The sequence below is a fragment of the Schistocerca americana genome, chromosome 6 (assembly GCF_021461395.2).
Source record: "Schistocerca americana isolate TAMUIC-IGC-003095 chromosome 6, iqSchAmer2.1, whole genome shotgun sequence".
Classification (NCBI taxonomy): Eukaryota; Metazoa; Arthropoda; class Insecta; order Orthoptera; family Acrididae; genus Schistocerca; species Schistocerca americana.
In genome coordinates, this window is record NC_060124.1 from 150,875,854 (window position 1) to 150,891,484 (window position 15,631).

General features: G+C 41.6%; 1 protein-coding gene across 2 annotated transcripts in view; it reads right to left on the reverse strand.

Moving 5' to 3' along the window:
* LOC124619907 (sister chromatid cohesion protein PDS5 homolog B-B) overlaps nt 1-15,631 on the reverse strand; it is a 188,039-nt gene that overhangs the window by 68,145 nt on the left and 104,263 nt on the right. For both annotated transcript variants that reach the window (XM_047146541.1, XM_047146540.1), the window contains exon 15: nt 1,730-1,855. In XM_047146541.1, coding sequence (XP_047002497.1) covers nt 1,730-1,855 — 126 coding nt within the window. The remainder of the gene's footprint in view (nt 1-1,729; nt 1,856-15,631) is intronic.

Here is a 15,631-nt window from a genome sequence, read left to right on the forward strand (position 1 = left end):
TATGTAAACAAATTTGTCATAGCTTTACTCAACACAGCAGAAACCTAAAGTTTCCTTAAGTAGTATTCTACTCTTTACTGATTTAGCTCAGTCTTTCACAGCACTGCATATTTCTCTGAATGCCCCTCACCAGAGTGTCACTTTACTTTCTGCATAATTTATTAAAAGGTCTCTGTATTTGCATGCACCTTCTCTTTTAAGATAAACTATGAGCATATGTATGAGGGTCACTCCAAAAGAAATTCACACTATTTTTTTTTAATCCATAGTTTACTCGACATGGTTGAAAGTTGTACAGTGTGTAGATACATCCTTTAGGGACAATATTTTCATTTCTCCACATAATTTCCATCCCTCTCAACTGCCTTACGCCATCTTGGAACCAGAGTCTGTACACCCGCATGGTAAAATTCTGGACCAACCTGTTGGAGCCCCTGTTTGGCAGCGTGCACAAGGGAGTCATCATCTTCAAACCTTGTTCCCAAAGAGATGATAGTCACATGGAGCCAGGTCAGGACCGTAAGGCAGGTGTTTCAGTGTTGTCCATCCGAGTTTTGTGATCGCTTCCATGGTTTTTTGACTGACATGTGGCCGTGCATTGTCGTGCAACAGCAAAACATCCTGCTTTTGCCAATATGGTCGAACATGACTCAGTCGAGCTTGAAGTTTCTTCAGTGTCGTCACATATGCATCAGAATTTATGGTGGTTCCACTTGGCTTGATGTCCACAAGCAAGAGTCCTTCGGAATCGAAAAACGCCAGAGCCATAACTTTTCCAGCAGAAGGTATGGTTTTGAATATTTTTTTCTTGGGTGAATTTGCATGATGCCACTCCACTGATTGCCTCTTCATCTCTGGTGAAAAATGATGGAGCCATGTTTCATCACCTGTCACAATTCTTCCAAGAAATTCATCTCCACCATTCTCGTACTGTTCCAAAAGTTCGCTGCATACCATTTTTCTTGTTTCTTTGTGAGCCACTGTCCACATCCTGGGAACCCACCTGGCACAAACCTTTTCTAACGCCAACACTTTCAGTATTCTGCAACCACTTCCTTCTCATATCACAACGTAGCGTGACAATTCTTTCACTGTGATGCGTCTGTGAGCAGTCAACAATTCATTAACTCTCTGCACATTGTCTGGAGTGTGTGCAGTGCCAGGCATGCCGCTGTGAGGACAATCCTCAATATTGCTGTGCCCGCTTTCATCACGTAACCTGCTTGCCCACCGACTAACTGTACTGTGATCGACAGCAGCATCTCCATACAACTTTTTCAACCTCTTGTGGATGTTTCCCACTGTCTCGTTTTCACAGCACAGGAATTCTATGACAGCATGTTGCTTCTGATGAATGTCAAGTGTAGCAGCCATCTTGAAGACATGCTGTGACGGCGCCACTCACAGGAACAGGTTGAACTAAGTTTGAAAACAAGTTGAAAGGATGTATCTACACAGTATAAAACTTTCACACATGCAGAATAAAAACTGTTTTTATACAAAAATAGTGTGCATTTCTTTTGGAGTGACCCTCATATTTCCACGAGGTTTGGTTGACACTAGCTTTTCATTTTGAAACTGTGTACTGCTATCAATAATAATATTTAAAAAACTATGTTGGAGTGTCCTTTAATTTGTTTACCACATTTCAGTTGGACTTAATGTATTGCTGACCCACTGAAAAACAAGCATCCGGCTACAATCAAAATGAATAAGTATGTGAACTTACCTTCCTAGATACTATGTTCTTTAGATGAACTGGATATCTGTCGGGCAGGTTATAAGCGATATGCCCCAGAGCTACTATGGCAGTTCGATAATATTCTGAACTTTGATTCAGGTTTGATTTAACTTTCTGCAAATAGACAAAAAGTATTAAAGAACCATATGTAGAAATGAGATCTACTATGTTCACTAATTTTACAATCATGATAAGAAAAATATTTTGTTATGTTCTGTAACATCATACATAATTTGCCAGTGGTTCAACGAGCTACATCCACTTCTAAGGCCTGCATGTTTCTTTGGATGATGAAAAAAATGCAGTTAGTTTTAGTGAATACCAAGTACCTTACGGAGAGTAGGTCAACACATTCTTTAGTTTTCATATTTCATCTGTCTCCTTTCTTGTGATGCAGAACAGTTAAAGCACTGTTCCAATTTTGAGGAATTGCCTTACTCCATTGGAAAACAAGGCACTGATTACACCCACATTCATATATCGAAGAACGCAAGTGTACAAATCAATAAAAATGTTTCCTTTAGAATTAATCAGGATAGTGGTGGTCAGGTAAGGAGTTACGTATCACAAAAACTATTCCCACTGGTCATACATGATGGAATATGTGTTGATGAAATATCTTAACCACATCAATTTGCTGATAACGTTGTTCCATTTGTCTCAAATGCAGACAAACTTAAGCAAAAAATGGAAGAAGTTAATGGGTCACATTTGAAAGTATGCCTGGAAATTAATAACAATAAGCCCAAAACAAAGCATAAAATATACTTAAAACAAAACAGTTGAAATTAACAATGATGATTTGATGACTTTTTGTACTTACGCAACTGAAGACAATTACTTCATAGGTGTAAACAAAACACACAATTGTGACAGTAATGAATATGAAACAGAAGTGGGAGAGACTTGCAGACAAGTGAATGTGCAGTATATGGACCCAACAAGATTTTGCTGAATTCCCAGCCAAGAAAAGACCCATGATGACAATCTTCTGGAGAGTGCCTAGGGAGCATTAGAAACATGTAGGAGCAACATGGATACATAAGGCTGAAGCCCATTAGGCATGAAAATGTCTAGAGGAGACCTTTATCCAGAAATGACAGTTGAATGGCTGATAATGATTATGGTGATAAGGTATAGACAGATAGACAAGAAATTTACTGCAGGGAGATGGCTGCAGATGACTGGAGAGGACAGACCCTTTTTAAAAGCTTCAATTTTTCAAAGTACCTTGATCATTAAGAAAGGGAGGACACAGCATGTTATATTGGATCGAGAGTCATCGTCAGATGTAAAAGTAACTTCAGGTGTGCCCCAGGGAAGTGTGTTGGGACCCTTGCTGTTCATATGTAATCTTGCAGACAATATTAATAGTAAAATCAATCTTTTTGCAGATCATGTAGTTATCTATAATGAAGCACTATCTGAAAGAAGTTGCATAAATATTCAGTCAGATCTTGGTAAGATTTCAACACGGCGCAGAGATTGGCAACTTGCCCTAAATGTTCAGAAATGTAAAATTTTGCACTTCACAAAACGAAAAGAACATAGCATCCTATGAGTCACTGTTGGAACAAGCAAACTCACAGAAATACTTGGGGTAACACTTTTTAGGGATATGAAATGGAATGATCACAAAGGTTCAGTCGTGGGTAAAGCAGATGTAGACTTCAGCTTAATGGTGGAATACTTGGGAAGTACAATCAGTCTACAAAGGAGATCGCTTAGAAATCACTCATGCAAGTGGATCTCGAATATTGCTCAAGTGTGTGGGACACGAAGCACATAGGACTAACAGGGGACATTGAACATATACAGAGAAGTGCAAAGGGCAGTAAGAATGGTCACAGATTTGTTTATCTGTTGGAGCGTGTCACAGAGACAAGGAAGGAACTGAACTGGAAGAATACTGAAGATAAACACAAACTATTCCAAGAAAGTCCATTAACAAAGTTTCAAGACCCAGCTTTAAATGACGACTCTAGGAATATACCACAACCCCCTGCACATCGCACACAAAGGGATCTTGAGGATAAGATTAGAATAATTTCTGCATGCATAGAGGCATTCCAACAATCATTCTTCCAGTGCTCTAAACGTGAATGGAACAGGAAGAAACCCTAATAACTGATACAATGGGACTTACCCTCTGAAATGAACTTCATAGTAATTTGCAGAGTATAAATGTAGATGTAGACCTGAGTGCCGTTGTATGCTCACATTCTAAATTCAAGTCTGGTCAGTAAGACTGTTATCATTGTTCCTACCAGGCTTGTAACAAAGCAGGTGGGTTCTTTCCCCGTTATCCACAAGGCCCCGGGAGTAGACAACATTTCATTAGAACTACTGACGGCCTTGGGAGAGCCAGTCCTGACAAAATTCTACCATCTGGTGACCAAGACGTATGAGACAGGCGAAATACCCTCAGACTTCAAGAAGAATATAATAATTCCAATCCCAAAGAAAGTAGGTGTTGACAGATGTGAAAACTACCGAACAATCAGCCTAATAAGCCACAGCTGCAAAATACTAATGCGAATTCTTTACAGACGAATGGAAAAACTAGTAGAAGCCGACGTTGGGGAAGATCAGTTTGGATTCCGTAGACATATTGGAACACGTGAGGCAATACTGACCTTACGACTTATCTTAGAAGAAAGATGAAGGAAAGGCAAACCTACATTTCTATCATTTGTAGACTTAGAGAAAGCTTTTGACAATGCTGACTGGAATACTCTCTTTCAAAGTCTGAAGGTGGCAGGGGTAAAATACAGCGAGCAAAAGGCATTTACAATTTGTACAGAAACCAGATGGCAGTTACAAGAGTCGAGGGACATGAAAGGGAAGCAGTGGTTGGGAAGGGAGTGAGACAGGGTTTGTAGCCTATCCCCGATGTTATTCAATCTGTATATTGAGCAAGCAGTAAAGGAAACAAAAGAAAAATTCGGAGTTGGTATTAAAATCCATGGAGAAGAAATAAAAACTTTGAGGTTCGCCGATGACATTGTAATTCTGGCAGAGACACCAAAGGACTTGGAAGAGCAGTTGAATGGAATGGACAGTGTCTTGAAAGGAGGATATAAGATGAACATCAACAAAAGCAAAACGAGGATAATGGAATGTAGTCGAATTAAGTCGGGTGATGCTTAGGGAATTAGATTAGGAAATGAGACACTTAAAGTAGTAAAGGAGTTTTGCTATTTGGGGAGCAAAATAACTGATGATGGTCGAAGTAGAGAGGATATAAAATGTAGACTGGCAATGGCAAGGTAAGCGTTTCTGAAGAAGAGAAATTTGTTAACATCCAGTATTGATTTAAGTGTCAGGAAGTCGTTTCTGAAAGTATTTGTATGGAGTGTAGCCATGTATGGAAGTGAAACATGGACAATAAATAGTTTAGACAAGAAGAGAATAGAAGCTTTTGAAATGTGGTGCTACAGAAGAATGCTGAAGATTAGATGGGTAGATCACATAACTAATGAGGAGGTATTGAATAGAATTGGGGAGAAGAGGAGTTTATGGCACAACTTGGCAAGAAGAAGGGACCAGTTGGTAGGACATGTCCTGAGGCATCAAGGGATCACAAATTTAGCATTGGAGGGCCGCGTGGAGGGTAAAAATCGTAGAGGGAGACCAAGAGATGAATACACTAAGCAGATTCAGAAGGATGTAGGCTGCAGTAAGTACTGGGAGATGAAGAAGCTTGCACAGGATAGAGTAGCATAGAGAGCTGCATCAAACCAGTCTCAGGACTGAAGACCACAACAACAACAACAACAACAACAACAACATGTGGTTCACCCTTTACCTGCACTTACATTAAACTGAATGATACTCAATCTGGCCATAAACAGTAGGATATTTAATATCAAAGTAGTGTTGTGTGAGTGCAGCACAATGGGTAGGAGATAGGTACTGTCAGAAATTTTGTGATTAAGTTGTGCCCATTGCTATTTGTGGCGTGAAGTCATAAGGTGTGCCCAAGAGCTTGCAGGCACACAAAGTTAATGGTGATCTAAGACAACAATATGAAAGGGGTTAAGTCAGCTACAGTTATAGCCACTGGTCTCAAAACTGGCCCTATTTCGCATGATTAAGTGGTTTACTAATCTAGAAAGTTTCGTTCTGGCCAATTGACACAAGTGTGGCTTGACGCATTTGCTCCCAACAGTCTGCGTTTACTGCGTGCTCATAAGCAGGGACAGAATGAAATAACTGCTGTTGATGCAGTTCTGGAATCTTTAAATTTTCCTACTGCACATGCTTGCAGATGAAGCACTCTGACTGCAATTGCAGCAGTCATGTCATCTTAGGAGTCTACGTGGCATTCAGTGTGGGCATACTTGCACCTGTGCACATGATTGGAAAGAGAGCCACAAGATAACAAGCACTGGGAGGACTATATGGGGAGTGAGATACATATTGAGAGAAGATGTAGTTTAAATAAAGGGAAATACAGTTGTTCTGGGAGTGAATGATTGGAATTTGGATCTTTGGCGAGACAGGTGGATGAAATGAAACAGTTTCCTGAAGCGCACGTGCGAGAGTGAGTGAGTGATAGTGTGTGTGTGTGTGTGTGTGTGTTTTGACTTTATGAATACTCACATTTTAAGAGGAATGAATGTGGATAAAATTGTTGCACACAGACGTTTAAGGTGAGAATGAGAGGCAACAGGAGAGAATATTTGAGGAGGAAGGCGAACCAGAAAGTGAAAGTGAAGAGAAAATGGAATTTGTTTTTGATGAGGACAGTGAACTGAAACAATGTTGCAATCTGAATCTGTTGGATAGATTGGGAAATATGCAGACTATAGGATTAGTGGTGAGTTATTAGATGAAGAGCAGTCCTTGGTGGATGAAGAGAAAGAGAACCATTCAGTCATCCAAGCTCAAACACAAAGTTTTCCCATGAAAGATTTGCTAGGGAGCAGAAGTGAGGTTTGTGGGAATTCACAGGCACGATATGAGTCAATGGCTATGCAGATGGAATTGTAGCCATGCTGGTACAAAGAGTACCAGGAAATTGACAAAAGGATTTAAGTACGAAATTTCATTGCATATTTCAATACTGGGACAAGCAATCAAATTTAGATTTCTGGTCATTCTTGGGTTAAAGGTAGAATTGCTTTTTAGGGTAGAATTGATCAACAAATTGAAAAGGAAAACTGACTTCGCAAACAGGGTATTTTGCTCTGATTTAAACAGGTATGTTCAGGAGGATCCATTTGTTGACCAGGTAGATAAAAATCAGATGGAACTATCTTTAAGATGTATTCATTCGGAAACAGGGTACGCTGAAGGAATATGGCTCAAGGGACAACAGTGCTGGGTGGCAGGAGAAAATGATAATTGACAAAGAGAAAGATATATGAGAATTTACAGACAGACAGTGTAAAGACCTAAGAAAGGTTCTGTGTAGAAATAAAATGACCCGTTTTGAGACAGGAGGTGTAAATGAAACATGGAGGATATGTTTCAAAAGTTCCAAGGAACCAAGTACTTAATGTCATTAGACATTACTTGCAGGTACTGGAACATAAAGTTTACAGAAAAATCAAGAAAACGTACTGCCTTCCTCCACAAAGGAAAATGCTATCTATTTCAGGTGGATGAAGTTTTGGGTAGGGCTCTGTTACGTCAGGTTAATGATATTTTTATCCTGACTAAAAATTGGGAAGAGCAATCTAATTTGTTGAATGATGCACTATCTGTTTTGCTTGGGGGAGGGGGGAGGGGAGGGGGGGGGGGGGGCTAAGGGAGACTGAAGGAAAAAAGTGAAGCTTTTGGGATACATTACTGAGGGTATGATATTACCAGATCCTGAGTAGCTGAAAGCTTATACGAATTTACAGCGACCATAAACCAAAAGCAATTGAAAGCAATGTTGGGCCTGTTTGATTTTGATTACAAATTTGTGAGTGGGCATTTATTTAATGATCCCCACATATTGCAGCAGCTAAAGAGGAATGACACTTTAGTGTGGATCAAACTATGTGAAGAGCAGTTTGAAAGACTGAAAGAGGAACTGCTCATCAGCAAAATACTATACCATCCTGATGTCAGTATACTATTTTGTATCTCTACAGACACATGTGGTGATGGACTGGGGATGGAAGAGTGTCTTGGACAACTGCATCTGGTAGTCGAATATTGTCAGCAACAGAAAGGAATTATAGTCAGTTCAAGTTGGAAGCCCTCACTGTCGCGCGCGCGCGCGTGTGTGTGTGTGTGTGTGTGTGTGTGTGTGTGTGTGTGTGTGTGTGTGTGTGTGTGTGCGTGTGCGTGTGCGTGTGCGTGTGTGCGTGTGTGTGTGGGCGCGTGCGCGCGCATTTGGTGGAGAGGGGGAGAGGGGGGGGCGGTGGCTTACAGTTTAACTTACTGTGTTTGCATGAAACTGATGGCTATGTCTGTGGTAGCATAGCATCACCTCGCAACAGGAGAAGCTAGTTTATATGATTCTCTTTGAAAACATTAGGGAAGCTGCAAGTCTAGGTCCCAAATGCAGGAGGGTTCTCTAATCTTTGTCAGTGAGGATGGGAACAGCAGACTGGCTTACAGAGATGGTGCCCAAGATAGCTCAATGGGAGGAGGTAAAGCTGCTGGTCAACACACACACATATCAATTTGGATACCTAAGCTTCTTGAGGATGTTCCTCCAAAGATTCTATTTGTGAATGTACATGTGCAAAACCAGACAGGCTTGACAGATGACTGGAGGGTAATCAACAAGAAGGTTGCATAGTTCTCACAAGTTACTGTAAGTGTTGCAGGTAAACCTGAAACACAGTAAGGTAGCAACTGCCGCCTTGATGCGCCTTCCAGGAAGACAGGAGGTGGACATGCCACTGATCCAGGAACCCTATTTATACAAAAGGGGCATATCAGGCCTACCAGGAACCGGAGGTAAGCTGATTTTTAAAACCCATTTGTGTCAAGAATGGAATTTCATTCAGACCGATGGCAAAAACTTCTGTTCCAGGGACTTGGTGACCATAAGGATGAAACAGCATGAGGAAGGATGCACGAGGGAATTTGTATTGGTCTACTTACAAGGGCAGTGCTCATCCTCCCCAGAAAGTGAAAAGACTTGTGGATAGATGCTTGCAGTTGAATGAACAACTGTTGGATGGTTCTGATGCCAATGCCAGCAACCTGGTGTAAGGAAGGAGTGACATCAACAGCAGAGGTGAGTGTCTACTGGAATACCTACAAGAAAACAATATAGACTTCTGGAATAGGGCTAGGGAACCTACCATCAGGAACAGAAGAAGGGAACAAATAACTGACATAACTACTGGGTCCATCTTAATGGGCAGTTACATCAAAAAATTCACATGCAGATGGAGCCATTCTTATCTGACATCTGTATCAAGTTTGCAGTTGAAATGAGCATTAAACAGACCATGGATTATAGGAATCCTAGGAAAGCAGACTGGGACTCATATACGAAAGCCCTGAACTCTTACTTAACGGAAGTCAAAATTTTGATATGAAATTCAATAGATTTAAAGGAAGTGGCAGGTAAAGTGACTTCTGTCATTATGACCTCATACTTAGAAAACAGTATGATCACAATATGTGCAAAAACAGTACGATCACCAATACATTCACATACATAATTGTACCTTGGTGATACAACGTCTTGGGATTTTGAACGAAGCAGGTAAGAAGACTGCAACTCTGTAAGAAGGAAAGGTCAAAGAGCAAAGCATAGGGAGTCCCTTGCCAAATATGACCTTGCTATAAAGCAAGCGAAACCATCATCCTGGAAGGTATTCTGTGAGGAAACTGAAGGTACAACTGTCAGAGCCACCAGACTTCACAAAACCCTGTCAAGAATAGCAACTAGTACATGAGGCGCTCTATAAAAGGAGGGTGGAGGGTATACAAGGGCAGCGTATGAGACAATGGATATGCTCCTCAAGACTCTTCCCTCAATGCACTCTAGCAGATAGCACACACGTACATTCAATTGCTGTGAAGCACTGGCTTACAGGTAACAAACAGGACAACTGGGAACCTGCTAGAAAATGAAATTACTTCAAGAAAATCCAGTGGGCAGTGGGATTATTACAAGTGTCACCAAGCTCAGACAGAAGCTTTCTGGCTCTGCTGCCATAAGCAGGAGATAAATTCATCAGACTTCCATACAGACTGTTCAGAGCCATTCTAATAGCACGAGTTATTCCTAATGCTTGGAGGACAGTGAAGGTTGTCTTCACTCCGAAGCTAAGGAGAATAGATCATGCCAAGGATAAGGATATGAGACCAATCAGTCTGTCCTCCTTTCTTCTACACACATCAAAAAAAGTTTTGCATCACCCCTGTTCCCCGAATTCCTAAAGATAGAAGTTGACTGTGGATATTGTATCATAGACACAGTCCCTTTGTTTTTTCAGAGACGTCACTAAACCCACCCAAAGATGTAAACAACCAAGCATGAGCAGTGCCTATTAGACAGAGGGGGTCCGACAGCTGATCAGTTCCAGTCATTCCACCAGGAAGGAGGTACACAGCTCGTGTTGTCTGTAGTTCAACCATGCCTAGATGGTCAATACCGCGGTTCAACTGTGTCCGCAATGTTACTTTGTGCCAGGAAGGGTTCTCAACAAGGGATGTGTCCAGGCATCTCGGAGTGAACCAAAGTGATGTTGTTCAGGCATGGAGAAGGTACAGAGAGACAGGAACTGTCAATGAAATGCCTCACTCGGGCCGCCCAAGGGCTACTACTACAGTGGATGGCTGCTACCTATGGATTATGGCTCGGAAGAACCCTGACAGCAATGTCACTATGATGAATAATGTTTTGATGCAGCCACAGGACTCATGTAATGACTCAAACTGTGTGCAATAGGCTGCATGATATGCAACTTCACTCCTGATTTCCATGGCGAGGTTCTTCTTTGCAACCACGATACCATGCAGCGTGATACAGATGGGCTCAAAAACATGCCGAATGGACCACTCAGAACTGGCATCACATTCTCTTCACCGATAAGTGTCACATATGCCTTCAACCAGACAATCGTCATCGGCAGCATATTGGCGAGGCATTCGTCTTCATGGGCGACAACTCGCGCCGCTATCGTGCACATCTTGTGAATGATTTCCTTCAGGATAACAACATCGCTTGACTAGAGTGGCTTGAATGTTCTCCAGACATGAACCCTATCGAACATGCCTCGGATACATTGAACAGGGCTGTTTATGGACGACATGACCCACCAACCACTCTGAGGGATCTACGCTGAATCGCCGTTGAGGAGTGGGACAATCTGGACCAACAGTGCCTTGATGAACTTGTGGATAGCATGCCACGACGAATACAGGCACGCATCAATGCACGAGGAAGTGCTACTGGGTATTAGAGGTACCGGTGTGTACAGCAAACTGGACCACGTTCTCTAAAGGTCTCGCTGTATGATGGTACAACATGCAATGTGTGGTTTCCATGAGCAATAAAAAGGGCGGAAATGATGTTTATCTCTATTCCAATTTTCTGTACAGGTTCTAGAACTCTTGGAACCGAGGCGATGCAAAACTTTTTTTGATGTGTGTTGAAAATAGTAAACACTGTTACTGTACACATCAGTAAAGCAGTTTACCTGAGGTTCCTCTACATGAAAACCAACATGTTTATCAACCAAGCAAATCAAAGCTCTGCTTGATGCTGAGGGGGCAGTAAGCAAAACAACCTCCGAATCCATGGGTAAAGCTGCAGAACCAAGGACAGCGCTGCAAAAGAGTATGGCATTAAGACCACTATATGAAGGTGGATTAATACCATGCTGAGTAAATGAAAGGTAGAAGCCACCATAGTGAATGAGAAAATGATGATGAACAGCACCAGAGGGTGTCCGCAAGGAGATGTTTTGTTTCTACTACTGTTTCCGATTTTGCAAACACGGTGTTTTGCTATGATTTAAATAGGTACGTTCAGGAGGCACCATTCGTTGACCAGGTAGATAAAAATCAGATGGAACTATCTTTAAGATGTATTCATTCGGAAACAGGGTATGCTGAAGGAGTATGGCTCAAGGGACAACAGTGCTGGGTGGCAGGGGAAAATGATAATTGACAAAGAGAAAAATATATAAGAATTTACAGACAGACAGTGTAACAACCTAAGAAAGGTTTTGTATAAAAATAAAATTACCTGTTTTGAGACAGGAGGTGTGGAACCTAGTGTTGAATAAATTCATTAAAGAGCTAAATACCCGAGGTTACTTTTGCCTAAGGTATGATGATGATGATCAAACAATGGTAGAGTGTGCACTGAACATTGTGCGAAACAGGTATAGGAAGCATACATGGAACGTGTACTGGAATCTTATGCTCTTCAATGAAATTCTGGCAGTAGGTAGTAAATTATCTGGGAGTAAACCTGGATGCAAAACTAACATGAACCCTCCACATGATGAATATATGTTCCATGGCAAAAGCAGCTCACAAGTGAACCAGAAGGGCCTGCAGGCAAAATGGGGTATACGTCTCAGGAGCATGTACAGGATCTACACCACTGTTATACACTGAAGAGCCAAATAGATTGGGATACCTACCTAATATCATGTAGGGCCCATTCGAGCACACAGAAGTGCTGCAACATGTCGTGGCGTGGACTCAGCTAATGTCTGAAGAAGTGCTGGAGGGAACTGACACCATCAATCCTGCAGGGCTGTCCAAAAATCCCTGAGAGTACAAGGGGGTGGATGTCCTCTGAACAGCATGTTGCAAGGCATCCCAGATATACTCAACTATGTTCATGTCTGGGGAGTTTGATAGCCAGCGGAAGTGTTTAAACTCAGAAGACTGTTCCTGGAACCACTCTGTTCTGGACATGTGGGAATTGCCCAAGTCCGTCAGAATGCACAATGGACATGAATGGATGCAGTTGATCAGAGAGGAAGCTTGCGTATGTGTCACCTGTCAGAGTAATATCTATACCTATTAGGGGTCCGTATCACTCCAACTGTACATGCTCGTCACCCTTACAGTGCCTCCAGCTGCTTGAACAGTCTCCTACTGACATGCAGGGTCCATGGATTCATGAGGCTGTCTTCATACCCATGCACATCCATCCAATCGATAAAATTTTAAACGAGACTTGTCCAACCAGGCAACATGTTTCCAGTCATCAACAGTCCAACGTCTATGATGATGGGCCCAGGTGAGGCATAAAGGTTTGTGTCATGCAGTCATCAAGGAGTGGGCCTTCGGCCCCAAAAGCCCATATCGATGATTTTTCATTGACTGGTTAGCATGCTGACACTTGTTGATGGTCCAGCACTGAAATCTGCAGCAATTTGCGGAAGGGTTGCACTTCTGTCACATTGAAACTCTTCAGTCGTTGTTGGTCCTGTTATTGCAGAATCTTTTTCTAGCCACAGTGAAGTCAGAGATTTGATGTTTTACTGGGTTCCTGAGATTCATCGTACACCCGTGAAATGGTCGTATGGGAAAATTCCCACTTCATTGCTACCTCGGAGATGCTGTGTCCCATTGCTCATGTGCCAACTATAACACCACGTTCAAACTCACTTAAGTCTTGATAACCTGCCATTGTAGCAGCAGTAACCAATCTAACAACTGCGCCAGACACTTGTTTTCTTATAAAGGCATTGCTGACCGCAGCATCTTATTCTGCCTGTTTACATATCTCTATATTTGCATACGCATGCTTATACTAGTTTCTTTGACGCTTCAGTGTAAGACCTATGGGGCTACAGTATGGTGGAATAAAGTAGAATAGAAAATTGTTGCTTAGGAGCTTGGAAAGGTGCAGACACTTGCCTACCTAGCCACAAAAGGTGGAATTGGCATCATACCCAGAGCTGGATGGAGACTATGCTGATCATAACCCCACTACATCCTTGTGTTACAGTGGAGACTGTGGCATGGGCATACACGCTAAAAATTGAAAATCTTTGGAATTTCCAGAATCCCACAAAAATATAACGCATATGAAAAATATAGAAATGGTTAGGGAAGCTCACAGCTGCTTCAATAAACCTTTCAATGTAACAACTGGAAGTAGGTATCAGTGGGAGAATGAAACATGATGTGGTTCTAGAGACCTAGTCTTGCTTACTGACCATTCAAAATCAAAGGTGCTGGGACTGGGGTATACTGGGTACAGCATACACTAGAGACCACAGTCTCTCTAGGGAAACTGGCCACAGTTTTCCAGTCACAGATATTTGATATCAGAGTGTGTATGGACGAGGAGCTATTTATGTGCAAAACGATCGTGTAATCCACATTCACTCGGGCACCCAAGCAGCCCTGAAGTATCTATCATCTCCTGCGATGTGATCAAAGATCATGCAAAATGCCATGAATACCTTGTGAGGTTAGAGGAACCATCACTAAGTTGACAGTAAAATCGAAACTACATAGCTGGATTGGTAGGCAGCATGCAGAATAGAAGACAAGGATAAAGACAAAGAGAAAGATCAAACTCATGATAAGACGAATGACTGGCCATAAGAGCTTCAGGAAACACCTGAAAACAATGGGTACAGAGAAAGAAGCTACCACGTGGAGATTGTGGCAAAGAGAATGAAACGGCACCACCGTCAATCTGCCGATGCGAAGCACTGGAGGCCAAAAGACACAGAATATTTGGAACATTAATTCCTGAAGAAATTGTGTCTAATAAAGGCTAGACCAAAGTTTGAGACCAAGTGTACTGACTACTAGATATAAAGAACTACTAGCAGTAGATTTGTTTGTCCCCTTTCTAGTGTCATAAGGATTGTGTAGTTATATTTTAGTGATCTAAGATACACTTACAAAATCTGTCAAACTCTTATTCGTCAAGAGAGCATATGAAAGGACTCTCGTTGATACATTCGAAAAGAATTATCTACCTTAACTGGGCAAACAAGAGGCCTTAAAATCAGACAATGGATCCCAATTTGTGTCTTAAGTGGTTCAGGCAGTACATGAAGAGGAATGGTATAAGGCAAGTTAAAATTTTGGCTCCTTCCCCACAAGGAACTATGGGCGAGAGAGTTATGAGGGAGCTGAATAGTGCATGCAGGGCTTACTGCCATCAAAAATATACTTCATGGGCTACCTACGTCCCTCTATTTGAGACGTCATGAGGCCACAGTATTTTCTCTGCATAAGCTCACGCTGGGTGTGAACCCTAGTAATTTCATAAATGAAGAGACTGCATTCCCAGTTATTCATGAGCTAATTTCTGAAGAGAAGGAGAAAAGTGTGAAGGTTCAAATGAATAAAAGGGGAAGGAGAAAGTAAGAGATGGCACGACAATAGATTGAAACCAACTTTCTTTGAAATTGGGGATATAGTTTTGGTTAAGACCAAGAAATGGTCAATGAAATGACTCTGAAATAAAGAAATTCTGGCACATGTACCATGTGCCTTTTGAAATAATATAATAATCTCACAAAAATGCATATTTGCTAGCATACCCAAAATCCAATAAGCAATTAGGTTCGAGGAACAACACTGATATGAAGCGATATACACAGGCAGGAAAAATGTGGTGTAGAGTGTGATAAGTAACAACTCTGATTTGAAACATTAGGCTGATCTCATATGAGAACTGGGTAATTCAAGTGGCAGCTGAGAGAACTTGGGGTGTTTACTTTGGGACTGAGGTGTCAAAGAGGAATATATTTATATGTATGGTGGTTTCATTGTAATACAGTAAGTTTGTTCACTAGGAGGCATGAGGGGGATGCTTGTTTAAGTGTGATGCAATGCAAAGTGTGCGAAGCAAGGCACGCAAAGTAGAATTTGTAGTCACTTGTGGGGTGAGATACGATAGGGGGGTGAGGATAATTTGTTGGGAATAATTAACACAATTTTAAAAATGGGGTGCAATGGGGATGAAAATGGATGTAGACAAGATAAGTAAAC